We start from the raw sequence: 13,198 nt of genomic DNA, 5'->3' as shown, positions 1-13,198 counted from the left end.
ACCACATGCGCTTTTGACCAAAATACCAAATTGAACTCAAGTGAAGCCAACACGCACAACCCCCCCCCCCCCCCCCCCCCCCCCCACACACACACACACACAAATGTTGATATGAACATAAAAGAGCCGCATGCGGTTCGGGAGTTGCGGCTTGGCCAAACCTGTACTATACAACTTTATTTGTATAAAATTTTCACAACAGCTGTCACACAAACAAAGCGGGAAAAACCGAAGACGTGCGTGTTCCGCCCACGCTGGATTTATTTGCACCTTTGAAAAGACACCGTATTGCCGCAGATGTGGCAAAGAGTACTTTTGGGCATCTGAGACGGAAGGATGTCCAAAGCATCACGTCACCTGCTCTGGTAGGCATGGTGGTGGGACGTTGAGGTCAACCGCTTTGGGGTTGGCTGACTCTTTGATCGCAGGATGCCACACACTTGAAGACAGAAGCAGAAAAGCAGAGCTAAATGCAAAATGTACTCACCGGTGACTCCAATTTTTTTCCCCCCTGAAGAAACAGCTGGACGGGTGGCCCCGGCTGGCCAGTGGGACTCTTGTTATTCTGACCCTTTTTAGTGCGCGTTTGGGGCAACAACCGTTTTTTGTGGCGCTCTCTTCTGGTTCAAAAGTGCCCTGCATGTGAATTTGCTTTTCCTGCCTTCTGATTGGATGAGCGCCGGTGTGACGCGGTGCCTCTGTCACCGTGGCGGGGGGTATACGTTGGCATCGGAGCGTCTGCCAACGTCTGAGACCGGCTGGCAGTGTATCGGAGGTGTCGAGTGCGGTGCCGCTGGAGCTCACTCACCAGCTGGTGTTAGGGCCACAGAATGAAGGCCAAGGAGAAGAATAGAAAGAGAAACAGAAACTTCTCCTCCAATTGTTTGATTTGTCTCTTCTGAGCTTCGATGAATTCTTTCAGCTCTTTGTTCCTCTAGGACGGACAAATGGAAAGTGGCATTCAAAAGCCAGTAAGCGTGCAAGTAAGTGCCGGGCTGGCTTTGGGCCCTTACCTGTTGCGCGCTGTGCAGCAGATCCATTCTCTCTTGGAGGATGCAAGCGTCGCGCTCCCTCAACTCGCACATCAGGGCTCGCTTCCATTGGTCCACGGCGCTCCTAAGCTCTTCTCTCTGATCCGCCGTCAGCACGTCATTCACGCCAGCGTGGCTGGCTTTTTCGCCGTCCGTGGCGGGGCAGTCCCGCTGCGGTAGCGCCTCGTACAACATGGCCTCCAGCTCCAGGATCCTCTGGGCCGCAATCCTCGTCCATCAGTGGTCCGGCGGGAGATTTGAGGGCGGCTTACCTTATGAGCCTGGTCCATGGAACACTTCCTGAAGTCCAACTCTTCATCCAGGTAGCCCTTCTGCTTGCAGAACATATCCTAGCACAGCTCAAGGTCAGAATTGTTGGGGCACATTGCCGGAGTTCCCCTTGGCTGATGTCGCGTGTCTGTCTACCTTCTCACTTTCAATGTCCAACATCTTCTGTTGAAGTGCTGACTTGGTCACTTTGATGTATTCTAACCACTGAGGAAAGGCTGCTGTCACATAAGCAGAATGCGAGAGCGTGCGTGGACGTGCGCGTTACCTTCTCGGCTAGGGTGAGAAGGGTCCTGGCGTGAATCACGACCACCTGCTCCTCGTTGGTGAGATTCTGCAAGAGCCCAAAGGCACAGCGTCAACAAGCTTCTTTCAGCGCAAAGCCTTCCAAAAGTCACATTTGAGCCGCCGAGTCTCGTGGAGTGCGAACATAAGGAGTTCGACATACACTTACGGCGTTATAGCCCAGGATGTCCAGCTTCTTCATCAGATCACTGATGACGATGTCCGGGGGAAAGGCGCAAGGAGCAATGTAAGGTGTTCTGGGACCTCGGGTTAAGGTTAGGGTTGCGAGGGACGCCTTACGTACGCTCACGCCCTCGGCCTCGCAGTAGATCTGCAAAGGGCTGAGGCCGTCTGGGAAACGGACTTGCAGAAACTTCAAGACGGGGGAGCGCCACTCCCTCTCCTGAAAGGCAGAGGCATGCATCCGTCCGTCCGTCCGTCCGTCCGTCCGTCACATCTCTGGCCTCAACACGCTTGTGCGAGTCTTCCCACCTCCAGCTCCAGGATGCGGAACTCAAGCAGTTCGTTTTGGTCTCGGATATCCTGGATGTGCTCTTTCAGACGCGCTTCTTCCGCCTCCATCCGCCTGACCTGAAAAGACAGTCAGACCTCATCTGCGGGGCTTCCCGACAGGTGTGACGCCAAGCGACTCCGCCCAGCGCCTTTCTTTCCGTCACCTTTTCGGCCAACTGCTGATTGCTCTGACGCAGCAGCTGCTTCTCCTCCACCCACTTGACATTCTAGAAGAGACAAACGCGTGGACAGCTTTGGAATGTTGTGTCATTTTCATCCACAAATTCTTTGGTTGACTGGAAAATGACATTTGCTTTTCTCCGCATTTTCCCAGCCACGTTCGGGGGGGGGGGGGGGGGGGGTTGGTCCAGTAATGCCAGACGGATGAGTGACTGAAGAATGTAGCTATTTTGTCTGAGAAAAAGGTGTGCTCATTGATGAGCTTACCTGTCCTTGTTGCTTCAGCGCTGACTCCAGATCTGCTACTCTGCTTTGATAGTGACCCATTTCTACCATCAGCTTTTCTCTGGTCTGAAAGGAGGAGGGAGGCTCCTCCTCCTCCTTTCAGACCAGAGAACACCCGAGGCTGGGTGAGAACGGGGAGGCTGCGACCCGGCCGGGGGTTGCGGGAAGGGGCGCCACCTTGATCTCCTTCTCGGCGTCGTAGTCCCCTTTCGCTGGTCTGGGCTAGCAGAGCGTAGGCTCGTTGCAGCGCTTGATATTCTTGCGTCAGCTGGCGGTAGCGAAGCTCCGCCTCTTCATGCACACACCAATGCAACACAGCACTAGTACCAGAATCAGTCAGACCGGCGACAAAGCACCCGCGACGCAAAGACGAGTCCGATTCCAGGCTGAAGAGGAATGTTTGGTGCCAATACGCTGGCAGAAATGGCGGGCTACCTCTTCGGGTTCCGTGTCGGGGGTTCTGTCGGTGTGAAAAGACAAGGACGATCCGTCCGAGTCCACCAACACGTCTTCGTCGTAGCCGTAAAATGTTTCGATGACCTGCGGGCGCGGAAGCAAACATCTCTCTGAACAAACTGAAGCGACACCTCACGATGAATCGACGAGAGGAACGATAGCGAGAAAAAGGCCATTTCATCTTGCGCAACACCAAGCAGCCGCAAACGAACAGACTCACCTTGCAGGACCTCACGCTTTGTTCCTCCTCAGAGATTCTCGACGTCGGTATCGTAGCAGCAAATCTCTCTCCTGTTGACACAAATAATCCGCCTTTGAGATTCTTTGGATGCAAAGGGAACGAACGGCTCCGGCGCAGAAACAAACGCGACTCACAATGACATTTCTGACAGGAGCTCCTGTCTCCAGAGCCTGAAAAACACGTCACCGGCGATGATTGGAGGGATGCTCGTCTTTTCCAAAAGTGACAACTACAGGGTGTGTCAGGGTTTTCCAGATTATCTTTATCGTATCATTGTGTTGCTTTGACTTTGACTGCGACCTGTAATAAATAATATTATTTATCCCTTATTTATCCCTATCGCTTATCCCTTCCTACACAAAGTCGTAAAACACCCCTTGCTATGTTTTGACTAGAGGTCAAGGGCTTCCTCTATTCAATCCACTCTTACACCCACCCTGTTTCTCTTAATTAAAATGCTCGTGCAGGAGCCGAGAGTCAGACTTCATTCGTACAACGGATGGACTCTCCACCTGCAGGTGTCCAAAAGAACTTACTTGTCTCCCGTGTGGTTCTTGCAAAATAAGTTGGAGCGAGCGCAACTCTAACAGGGTGCATTTTGCCACTAGCTGCCTACGGACAATGACGTCGCGCTCGCGGCTCATGGTTGACGGGCTGAGCAGCCGGGCAAGTCCGTCGTTTTCAGCGCACAGCGAGTGGCAAAGGCGCTGACAAAACGGGAGCTTTGAGCTGCTGAAAACGGCAAAACAAGTCTAAAGCGTGTTCAAACGCGTGCGCACAATGCTCCTGCTTGAAAGGTCGGAATTTAAGGGGCCAATTTTTTGGATGGCGGCCGCCGGCCAAGCTTTGGACGGAAAAGGTTTCCTGGCGACAGCGAGCGAGCGCGGCGCTGCCGTACGTGCACCGAGTCGCCTGCCTGAAGACCTTGGACAAGTCGTCGATGATGTGCCGCTGCTCCACAACTTGAAGGAACTCCATTTCACCGTCCTGCTGGCCGCAACCGCGGTCCAGGTCATTGAGCGAACTAGGCCTTCTCTGTGGAACACAAATGCAGTGGACTCTGTTGGCACGCCGCCGTTGTCCGCGTCGACTTACCAAGCTTGCCATCTCCTCGTTCTCCTGGGTGACAAAGCGCACTTTGTTTTCAAGGCGACACAGCACCAGCGAGAGTTCTTCATTCTTCCTGCTCAGGCGTTTGTTTTTGTACAGGAGTGGCAGAAACTGGCTTTCTGTTTCTCTCAGTCGCTTTAGCTGCAAGCATGAAGTGCGGGATGTGAAAGACGCACAACACGCGGGCCAGAACGTATCCATTCCTTTTGCATCGGTTTGAACGGAATCGTGGCTTTGGCTCCCAATAAAAGACATCTACCAGGCAACCGACTCGCCGCGCCGCTCAACTAATAAGCAAGCGCAATGGGTGCCTCGCTGGATGGCGCGCATCAAACGTAGCGCAAACCTTCAAGCGTGCCGTCAATAAATTACCAGTTCATTGCGCTCTTCAGAAAGCAGGGCGTTTCGATCCTCCAGTTTCCTGATGACTGCGCTGAGCTCAGCGATTTTCAGATGAAACCGTCGCGTGTCCCGATCCTCCTGAGACTGAAAACGCCCCGCAACACACACACACAAGCACTCGTTCAAAGTTCAAAACTGTTTTTGTGCTACCTTCCTCCAGCAACGAACTAAGTCATGCGTACTGCAAGTGTGTGATGAGGTGGCTTACGCAATGAAGAGGATTGCTAGTAGCGGCGTTGACCCCACTTCCAGGGTAGTTTAGGCCCGCCCTTTGGGAATCCCTCAGGGCAGCGATCTGCTGCTCGGCAGCCTGAGTCTGCAGCTGAAGGCGGTGGACGTGGCCGGCCCCAGGGCTTCATCCAAAACACTAACCGCTCTGTCTTTCAGCTTGATCTCATCCGTCTGGATGTACAAACGGGGAGCGCTCAGGCAGGCGGGCAAACTCATTTGCCAGAATTGTGACAAAAACAAAGAGAGCAACCGGCCAATTTTGTTCTTGAATCGACTAGAACACCTTTGCTGTGACAAAAGCGAAGCGAGCAACCGGACATTTTCTTCTTGTGAAATAGAATAGAATAGAATGCCTTAGGTGTCATTGCACTGCAGGTATACAACGAAATTGGGAACATAGTCACGCACCGCGCATCTGATCAGTCCTACCAGTCGGCGGATCTCCCTCTCGCAGTCTCTCTTGGTTCGGCTCAGCTCCTCCCGATGCTGGTGATGAGCCGATCGGAGCTCGGCCGCTCGGGACTGCCAGGCCTGCTGGGCCGCTGCCAGGGCTTTTTCCGCGCTCCTGGTGGAGGCGACACCGCTCGGTCTCCCGACACCGCCGCGTCTCCTCCACCTCCGCCAGCAAAGCGCCCCCCCTCCTCACCTGAGCAGACATTGCGCCACACCGGGCCGTTGAGACCGCAACGGAGCGCCGCGACGCTTACTGGGGACAAGCTACACAATACGGTAGCGGCCGCATCGAAGCCCGACGTGGCGTGCGGATAGTCAGACACGGATAGAGCGGATCACCTTGTCCATGGAGCCGTCCCTCAGGCTGAGGACCAAGGCATTCAGTCGCTGGATCTCTCCATCTTTGATTTTGATCACTCTCATCAGCTCCATTTCATGCTGCCGCAGTAATGTCTCCCTGGTAATGGCTAACTCTTTCTGCTTCTCCTCATGGAGTTTGCTTTTGAGTTCCGTCATGGCGGCGGTGGCACGGTGGTGCTCCGCCCGCAGGTCCTGACTTCTCTCTCTCTCCAGACAGCTGACCTGACATGACTTAGACTTAGACAAACTTTATTGTCATCTTGTCTGCACATGGTGCATACAAAACGAAATTCCGTTGCATACGTCTTACAACAAAGTAGTGATATTGCAGTTGAATAGAAGTAACATATCCTATGAAAATATATATATATACATATATACTATATATATATATATATATATATATATATATTAAAAATAAGTATAAAGTGCAGCAGTGATAATTATGCAATAGTGCAAGTAGGCAAAACAGTATTCAAGAGTGTGCAGAGGAATGCTAAACCATGTATTAAACTTCTATTTAAAGGGTTTATACAAGTTCAGTAAAGTTGGTAGTGCGAGATAGTGCAAGATAGAGGTCCGTAGCGTCATAAAGTACAGTTCTGTGAATGTGTGATGCAGAGTTCAGTTTAGAGCTCAACAGTTCTAGTGTTCAACAGTCTGATGACAGCAGGGAAAAAGCTGTTGCAGAACCTGGTGGACCTGCAGCGGATGCTGCAAACCTCTTCCCAGAGGGCAGCAGGGAGAACAGTCCATGGTGGGGGTGTGATGGGTCATTGATGATGTTACGGGCACGGGACATGCAGCGCTGAGATGAAATGTCCTGAATGGAGGGAAGAGGAGCCCCTATGATCCTCTCTGCTGTCCTCACCACTCTCCTCACGTTCTTCCAATCGGAGGCGGTGCAGCCTCCACACCACACAGAGAGACAGCTTGTCAGAATGCTCTCTATGGTGCTCCTGTAGAACGTCCTCATGATGGGTGGGGGCAGGTGGGCTCTCCTCATCCTCCGCAGGAAGTACAAGCGCTTCTGTGCCCTCTTGACCAGTGCCGTAGTGTTCATAGTCCAGGTGAGGTCTTCTGTGATGTGGACCCCCAGGAATTTGGTGGTGCTGACCACCTCCACAGCTGAGCTGTTGATGATCAGTGGAGCGTGGTGAGGCTGTTTTTTCCTGAAGTCGACGATGATCTCCTTCATCTTCTCCTCATTCAGGATCAGGCTGTTTTCTCTGCACCAGCCCACCAGCTGCTCCACCTCCTCTCTGTAGTCCAGGTCGTTGTTGTCTCTGATGAGCCCCACCACCGTTGTGTCGTCTGCTGACTTCACGATGTGATTGGTGGTGAACCTGAGGACGCAGTCGTGTGTCATCAGGGTGCACAGCAGGGGGCTCAGGACGCAGCCCTGAAGGGAGCCTGTGCTGAGGGTGATGACATCAGAGGTGTTCTGTCCGACCCGGACTGACTGAGGTCTGTTGGTGAGGAAGTCTAGCAGCCAGTTGCGAAGGGGGGTGTTGAAGCCCAGGTGTTCCAATTTTCCTACCAGATGCTGTGGGATGATGGTGTTAAACGCTGAGCTGAAGTCCAGGAACAGCCTCCGCACATGGGTGTTCTTCTCCTCCAGGTGAGCCAGGCTCAGGTGAAGAACGGAGGAGATGGCGTCCTGAGTGGAGCGGTTTTGCCGGTCGGCAAACTGGAACGGGTCAAATAATAGGGGGAGTCTGGAAACGATGTGACCTTTAAGCAGCCTTTCGAAGCACTTCATCATAACCGGAGTCAGTGCAACAGGCCGGTAATCATTAAATGAGGTGATTTGAGGTTTCTTCGGCACCGGAATGATGGAGGCAGTCTTAAAGCACGCCGGCACTGTGGCTTGGCCCAGCGAGGTGTTAAAAATGTCTGTGATGACCCCAGCCAGATGACTTGCACATTCCCTGAACACACGCCCAGGAATGTTGTCGGGGCCAGGGGCCTTACAGGGGTTGACTCTCCTCAGGGTCTTCAACACATCGGCGGAGTCAAGGCAGAGTACCTCCTCTTCCTGATGGGGGACAGTTTTAACTGCTGGAGTGCCGTTTAGTGCCTCGAACCTCCCAAAGAAGTTATTTAGACCATTTAGAAAGTCAGCATCAACTACACCCACCGGGGGGGGGGAGGGTGAGTTGTAGTCTGTAATCGCCCGTATGCCTTGCCACATACTCCTGATGTTTTTGACGTCGTGGAAACGATCCTGAAATTTTCGACTGCGGTCTCGCTTCGCTATCCTGATGGCACGGTTCAAGTTGGCTCTCGCTGTCCTCAGTGTCTCCTTGTCGCCAGACTTGAAGGCAGAGTTCCGCGCTCGTAGCGTTTGACGTACCTCCTCAGTCATCCAGGGTCGTTGGTTGCCCCGGGTGATGATATTCTTAGTGGTGCTGACGTCCTCGGTGCATTTGTTGATGTAGGCTGACACAGTCATGGCACACGCATGTCTAATCTACATCGGGAAAACTGGGAGGGAGGGAGGCAGGCAGGGAGGCAGGCAGGGAGGCAGGCAGGGAGGCAGGCAGTGTCTGTCTGTTGAGGTTTTCACCTTGTTCTTCTCCTGCTGAAGTTCTAACTGGACGTCCATCAGTTTGGTTCTCAGCTCGTCATTGGCGGCCTGAAGGGCGTCCGTTCGCTCCGCCTTGGCCCGCCCTGCCGGAGCTCGTTTGGACATCTCTTACTCGAGTCTCGCCCGGTCGTCAGTCAGAGATCACAACATTTGTACCTGGAGAGCACAAACGCAGCGCTGTTTTCCACTGGCTTCGAACTCAACTTCAATCGGTACCGTAACTTACAACATCATAAACATAGAACTAGCTTGACTTATTCATTGAATAAATGCATTTGGTTCTTCAAAACTGCATCACGCAACATAGCGTGACCGAGACGGCCGTTATCCACCTGCGTGAAGTTATTTGGTGAAATGAATGAGATGTTTAAGACACCATCGTTCTGTCTCTATGTAGATGAAGGTAAATAATCGATTGCTGAAGGTCCAAAGGTGTTGTGATAAACAAATAAACATATTAGTGATTAGTGACATATTTGTGATAAACATATTAGGCAGGATAATCACATATGTTAACGTGACTGCCCACACTGTATTTATTTATGGTTATTTGTTAAATCGAGTACTGTTAGACATGAAATAGGAAGTGTTTAACATAAATGGAAGACGAAAGAGGTACTCACCATTGTAGCTCCTGCTGGTCAATGATACGAGCCTCTTCTTGCAGTGGAAAACATACAGCCAACAAACACCGTGGAACCTAAAGGAATGAAATTAAACATTAACATTTAGCCTCAACCAACATTCACAGATACAACGCAACGCAAACTACACAAACGTAAATCTTTTTAAACACAATGAGTTGTACTTACCGTGTACGCTCTAGACGGTCCACTTGCAAGCGGAAAATAAAGATATTTCTGTTGATAATCGTCGTGTTTGTATCCGGTGTCTCGCTCAAGGCCATTGCGCCCACAGATTTGAATTTTGGCGAGAGTTCAGCCTATTGACGTCATTTCCGCGGTGTAATACCCGCATATCTGAAACGGCAAAGTTAAGAGTAGAGTTAAATAAAGTTTTTAGTCAACGCAATAATTTACAACCGTTGACCAGTCGAAATAATCGTCGAAATTTGGCGTCTGTGGCTGGAAGCAGACGCCGAGTTCGACATTCCTCCCAAACGCCACACTCCCTCGCTTTTCAGGGCTAAAAAAAAACAGTTGTAATTACCTTGTACGCTCTAGACGGTCAAGTTGCAAGCTGAAAACAAAAATATTTGCCTTGTTAGTCATCGTGTTACTAACAGCTGTGTCTTGTTTGCCAGAACTGCCGCTTTCCTACTTCCTGTTGCAAGCCACGCCCACGGATTATAATTTTGCCGTGAGTTCCGCCTATTGACGTCATGTCCGCGTCACATGACTGCGACGTAATATTATCTAAAACTGTTTGTGCGGTATTGTGTTGTTCTGTGCGGTATTGTGTTATTCTGTGCGGCGTCGTGTTGTTCTGTGCGGCGTCGTGTTGTTCAGTGCGACGTCGTGTTGTTCAGTGCGGCATGGTGTTGTTCAGTGCGGCATGGTGTTGTTCAGTGTGGCATGGTGTTGTTCAGTGCGGCATAATGTTGTTCAGTGCGGCATAATGTTGTTCAGTGCGGCATGGTGTTGTTCAGTGCGGCATGGTGTTGTTCAGTGCGGCATGGTGTTGTTCAGTGCGGCATAATGTTGTTCAGTGCGCCATAATGTTGTTCAGTGCGGCATGGTGTTGTTCAGTGCGGGATGGTGTTGTTCAGTGCAGGATGGTGTTGTTCAGTGCGGAATGGTGTTGTTCAGTGCGGCATGGTGTTGTTCAGTGCGGCATGGTGTTGTTCAGTGCAGGATGGTGTTGTTCAATGCGGGATCGTGTTGTTCAGTGCGGCATGGTGTTGTTCAGTGCGGCATGGTGTTGTTCAGTGCGGCATAATGTTGTTCAGTGCGGCATGGTGTTGTTCAGTGCGGCATGGTGTTGTTCAGTGCGGCATGGTGTTGTTCAGTGCGGCATGGTGTTGTTCAGTGCGGCATAATGTTGTCCAGTGCGCCATAATGTTGTTCAGTGCGGCATGGTGTTGTTTAGTGCGGGATGGTGTTGTTCAGTGCGGCATAATGTTGTTCAGTGCGGCATGGTGTTGTTCAGTGCGGCATGGTGTTGTTCAGTGCGGCATGGTGTTGTTCAGTGCGGCATGGTGTTGTTCAGTGCGGAATGGTGTTGTTCAGTGCGGCATGGTGTTGTTCAGTGCGGGATGGTGTTGTTCAATGCGGGATCGTGTTGTTCAGTGCGGGGTGGTGTTGTTCAGTGCAGGATGGTGTTGTTGAGTGCAGGATGGTGTTGTTCAGTGCGGCATGGTGTTGTTCAATGCAGGATCGTGTTGTTCAGTGCAGCATAATGTTGTTCAGTGCAGCATGGTGTTGTTCAGTGCGGCATGGTGTTGTTCAATGCGGCATGGTGTTGTTCAGTGCGGGATGGTGTTGTTCAGTGCGGCATGGTGTTTTTCAGTGCGGCATAATGTTGTTCAGTGCGGCATGGTGTTGTTCAGTGCGGCATGGTGTTGTTCAGTGCAGGATGGTGTTGTTCAGTGCGGCATGGTGTTGTTCAATTCAGGATCGTGTTGTTCAGTGCAGCATAATGTTGTTCAGTGCAGCATGGTGTTGTTCAGTGCGGCATGGTGTTGTTCAATGCGGCATGGTGTTGTTCAATGCGGGATCGTGTTGTTCAGTGCGGCATAATGTTGTTCAGTGCAGCATGGTGTTGTTCAGTGCGGCATGGTGTTGTTCAGTGCGACATAATGTTGTTTAGTGCGGCATAATGTTGTTCAGTGCGGCATAATGTTGTTCAGTGCGGCATGGTGTTGTTCAGTGCGGCATGGTGTTGTTCAGTAAGGCATGGTGTTGTTCAGTGCAGGATGGTGTTGTTCAGTGCGGCATGGTGTTGTTTAATGCGGCATGGTGTTGTTCAGTGCGGGATGGTGTTGTTCAGTGCAGGATGGTGTCGTTCAGTGCGGCATGGTGTTGTTCAGTGCGGAATGGTGTTGTTCAGTGCGGCATGGTGTTGTTCAGTGCGGCATGGTGTTGTTCAGTGCAGGATGGTGTTGTTCAATGCGGGATCGTGTTGTTCAGTGCGGCATGGTGTTGTTCAGTGCGGCATGGTGTTGTTCAGTGCGGCATAATGTTGTTCAGTGCGGCATGGTGTTGTTCAGTGCGGCATGGTGTTGTTCAGTGCGGCATGGTGTTGTTCAGTGCGGCATGGTGTTGTTCAGTGCGGCATAATGTTGTCCAGTGCGCCATAATGTTGTTCAGTGCGGCATGGTGTTGTTTAGTGCGGGATGGTGTTGTTCAGTGCAGGATGGTGTTGTTCAGTGCGGCATGCTGTTGTTCAATGCGGCATGGTGTTGTTCAGTGCGGGATGGTGTTGTTCAGTGCGGCATGGTGTTTTTCAGTGCGGCATAATGTTGTTCAGTGCGGCATGGTGTTGTTCAGTGCGGCATGGTGTTGTTCAGTGCGGCATGGTGTTGTTCAGTGCGGCATGGTGTTGTTCAGTGCGGAATGGTGTTGTTCAGTGCGGCATGGTGTTGTTCAGTGCGGGATGGTGTTCAATGCGGGATCGTGTTGTTCAGTGCGGGGTGGTGTTGTTCAGTGCAGGATGGTGTTGTTCAGTGCAGGATGGTGTTGTTCAGTGCGGCATGGTGTTGTTCAATGCAGGATCGTGTTGTTCAGTGCAGCATAATGTTGTTCAGTGCAGCATGGTGTTGTTCAGTGCGGCATGGTGTTGTTCAATGCGGCATGGTGTTGTTCAGTGCGGGATGGTGTTGTTCAGTGCGACATGGTGTTTTTCAGTGCGGCATAATGTTGTTCAGTGCGGCATGGTGTTGTTCAGTGCGGCATGGTGTTGTTCAGTGCGACATAATGTTGTTCAGTGCGGCATAATGTTGTTCAGTGCGGCATGGTGTTGTTCAGTGCGGCATGGTGTTGTTCAGTGCGGCATGGTGTTGTTCAGTGCGGCATGGTGTTGTTCAGTGCAGGATGGTGTTGTTCAGTGCAGGGTGGTGTTGTTCAATGCGGCATGGTGTTGTTCAGTGCGGGATGGTGTTGTTCAGTGCAGGATGGTGTTGTTCAGTGCGGCATGGTGTTGTTCAGTGCGGAATGGTGTTGTTCAGTGCGGCATGGTGTTGTTCAGTGCGGCATGGTGTTGTTCAGTGCAGGATGGTGTTGTTCAATGCGGGATGGTGTTGTTCAGTGCGGGATGGTGTTGTTCAGTGCAGGATGGTGTTGTTCAGTGCGGCATGGTGTTGTTCAATGCGGCATGGTGTTGTTCAGTGCAGGATGGTGTTCAGTGCGGCATGGTGTTGTTCAATGCGGCATGGTGTTGTTCAATGCGGCATGGTGTTGTTCAGTGCGGCATGGTGTTGTTCAGTGCGGCATGGTGTTGTTCAGTGCAGCGTAATGTTGTTCAGTGCGGCATGGTGTTGTTCAGTGCGGAATGGTGTTGTTCAGTGCGGCATGGTGTTGTTCAGTGCAGGATGGTGTTGTTCAGTGCGGCATGGTGTTGCTCAGTGCGGCATGGTGTTGTTCAGTGCGGGATGGTGTTGTTCATTGCGGCATGGTGTTGTTCAGTGCGGCATGGTGTTGTTCAGTGCGGCATGGTGTTGTTCAGTGCGGCATAATGTTGTTCAGTGCGCCATAATGTTGTTCAGTGCGGCATGGTGTTGTTCAGTGCGGGATGGTGTTGTTCAGTGCAGGATGGTGTTGTTCAGTGCGGCATGGTGTTGTTCAGTGCGGCATAATGTTGTTCAGTGCGGCATAA

The 13,198-nt window shown here is 51.6% G+C and overlaps 3 protein-coding genes and 1 long non-coding RNA gene across 4 annotated transcripts in view; 1 reads left to right on the top strand and 3 right to left on the bottom strand.

The window, feature by feature from the left end:
• The window catches only part of LOC148385801 (janus kinase and microtubule-interacting protein 3-like), a 141,666-nt gene that overhangs the window by 66,710 nt on the left and 61,758 nt on the right, over positions 1 to 13,198 (top strand). The window lies entirely within an intron of this gene.
• Positions 1,173 to 1,527, bottom strand: LOC148385808 (uncharacterized). Its single transcript, XR_015862966.1, has 3 exons — positions 1,458 to 1,527; positions 1,304 to 1,381; positions 1,173 to 1,247 (listed from the first exon to the last, which is right to left on the bottom strand). It is a non-coding gene; the product is annotated as an uncharacterized LOC148385808 (long non-coding RNA).
• LOC148385807 (janus kinase and microtubule-interacting protein 3-like) lies at positions 1,885 to 3,638 on the bottom strand (the record flags this gene model as incomplete). The annotated part of the gene is made up of 8 exons (XM_088399448.1): positions 3,414 to 3,638; positions 3,259 to 3,329; positions 3,018 to 3,122; positions 2,760 to 2,873; positions 2,565 to 2,678; positions 2,282 to 2,344; positions 2,097 to 2,195; positions 1,885 to 2,007 (listed from the first exon to the last, which is right to left on the bottom strand). Coding segments are annotated over exons 5-8 (354 nt in total), but the record flags the coding sequence as incomplete, so codon positions are not given.
• On the bottom strand, positions 4,102 to 5,140 carry LOC148385806 (janus kinase and microtubule-interacting protein 3-like; the record flags this gene model as incomplete). Its single annotated transcript, XM_088399447.1, has 3 exons — positions 4,102 to 4,530; positions 4,762 to 4,875; positions 5,000 to 5,140. Coding segments are annotated over 3 exons (684 nt in total), but the record flags the coding sequence as incomplete, so codon positions are not given.

Source organism: Syngnathus floridae, chromosome 15 (genome assembly GCF_059516105.1).
Source record: "Syngnathus floridae isolate MCC-2025c chromosome 15, RoL_Sflo_1.0, whole genome shotgun sequence".
Lineage (NCBI taxonomy): Eukaryota > Metazoa > Chordata > Actinopteri > Syngnathiformes > Syngnathidae > Syngnathus > Syngnathus floridae.
The sequence above is the reverse complement of the archived record's forward strand: the minus strand, read 5'-3'. Positions and strand labels throughout refer to the sequence as shown.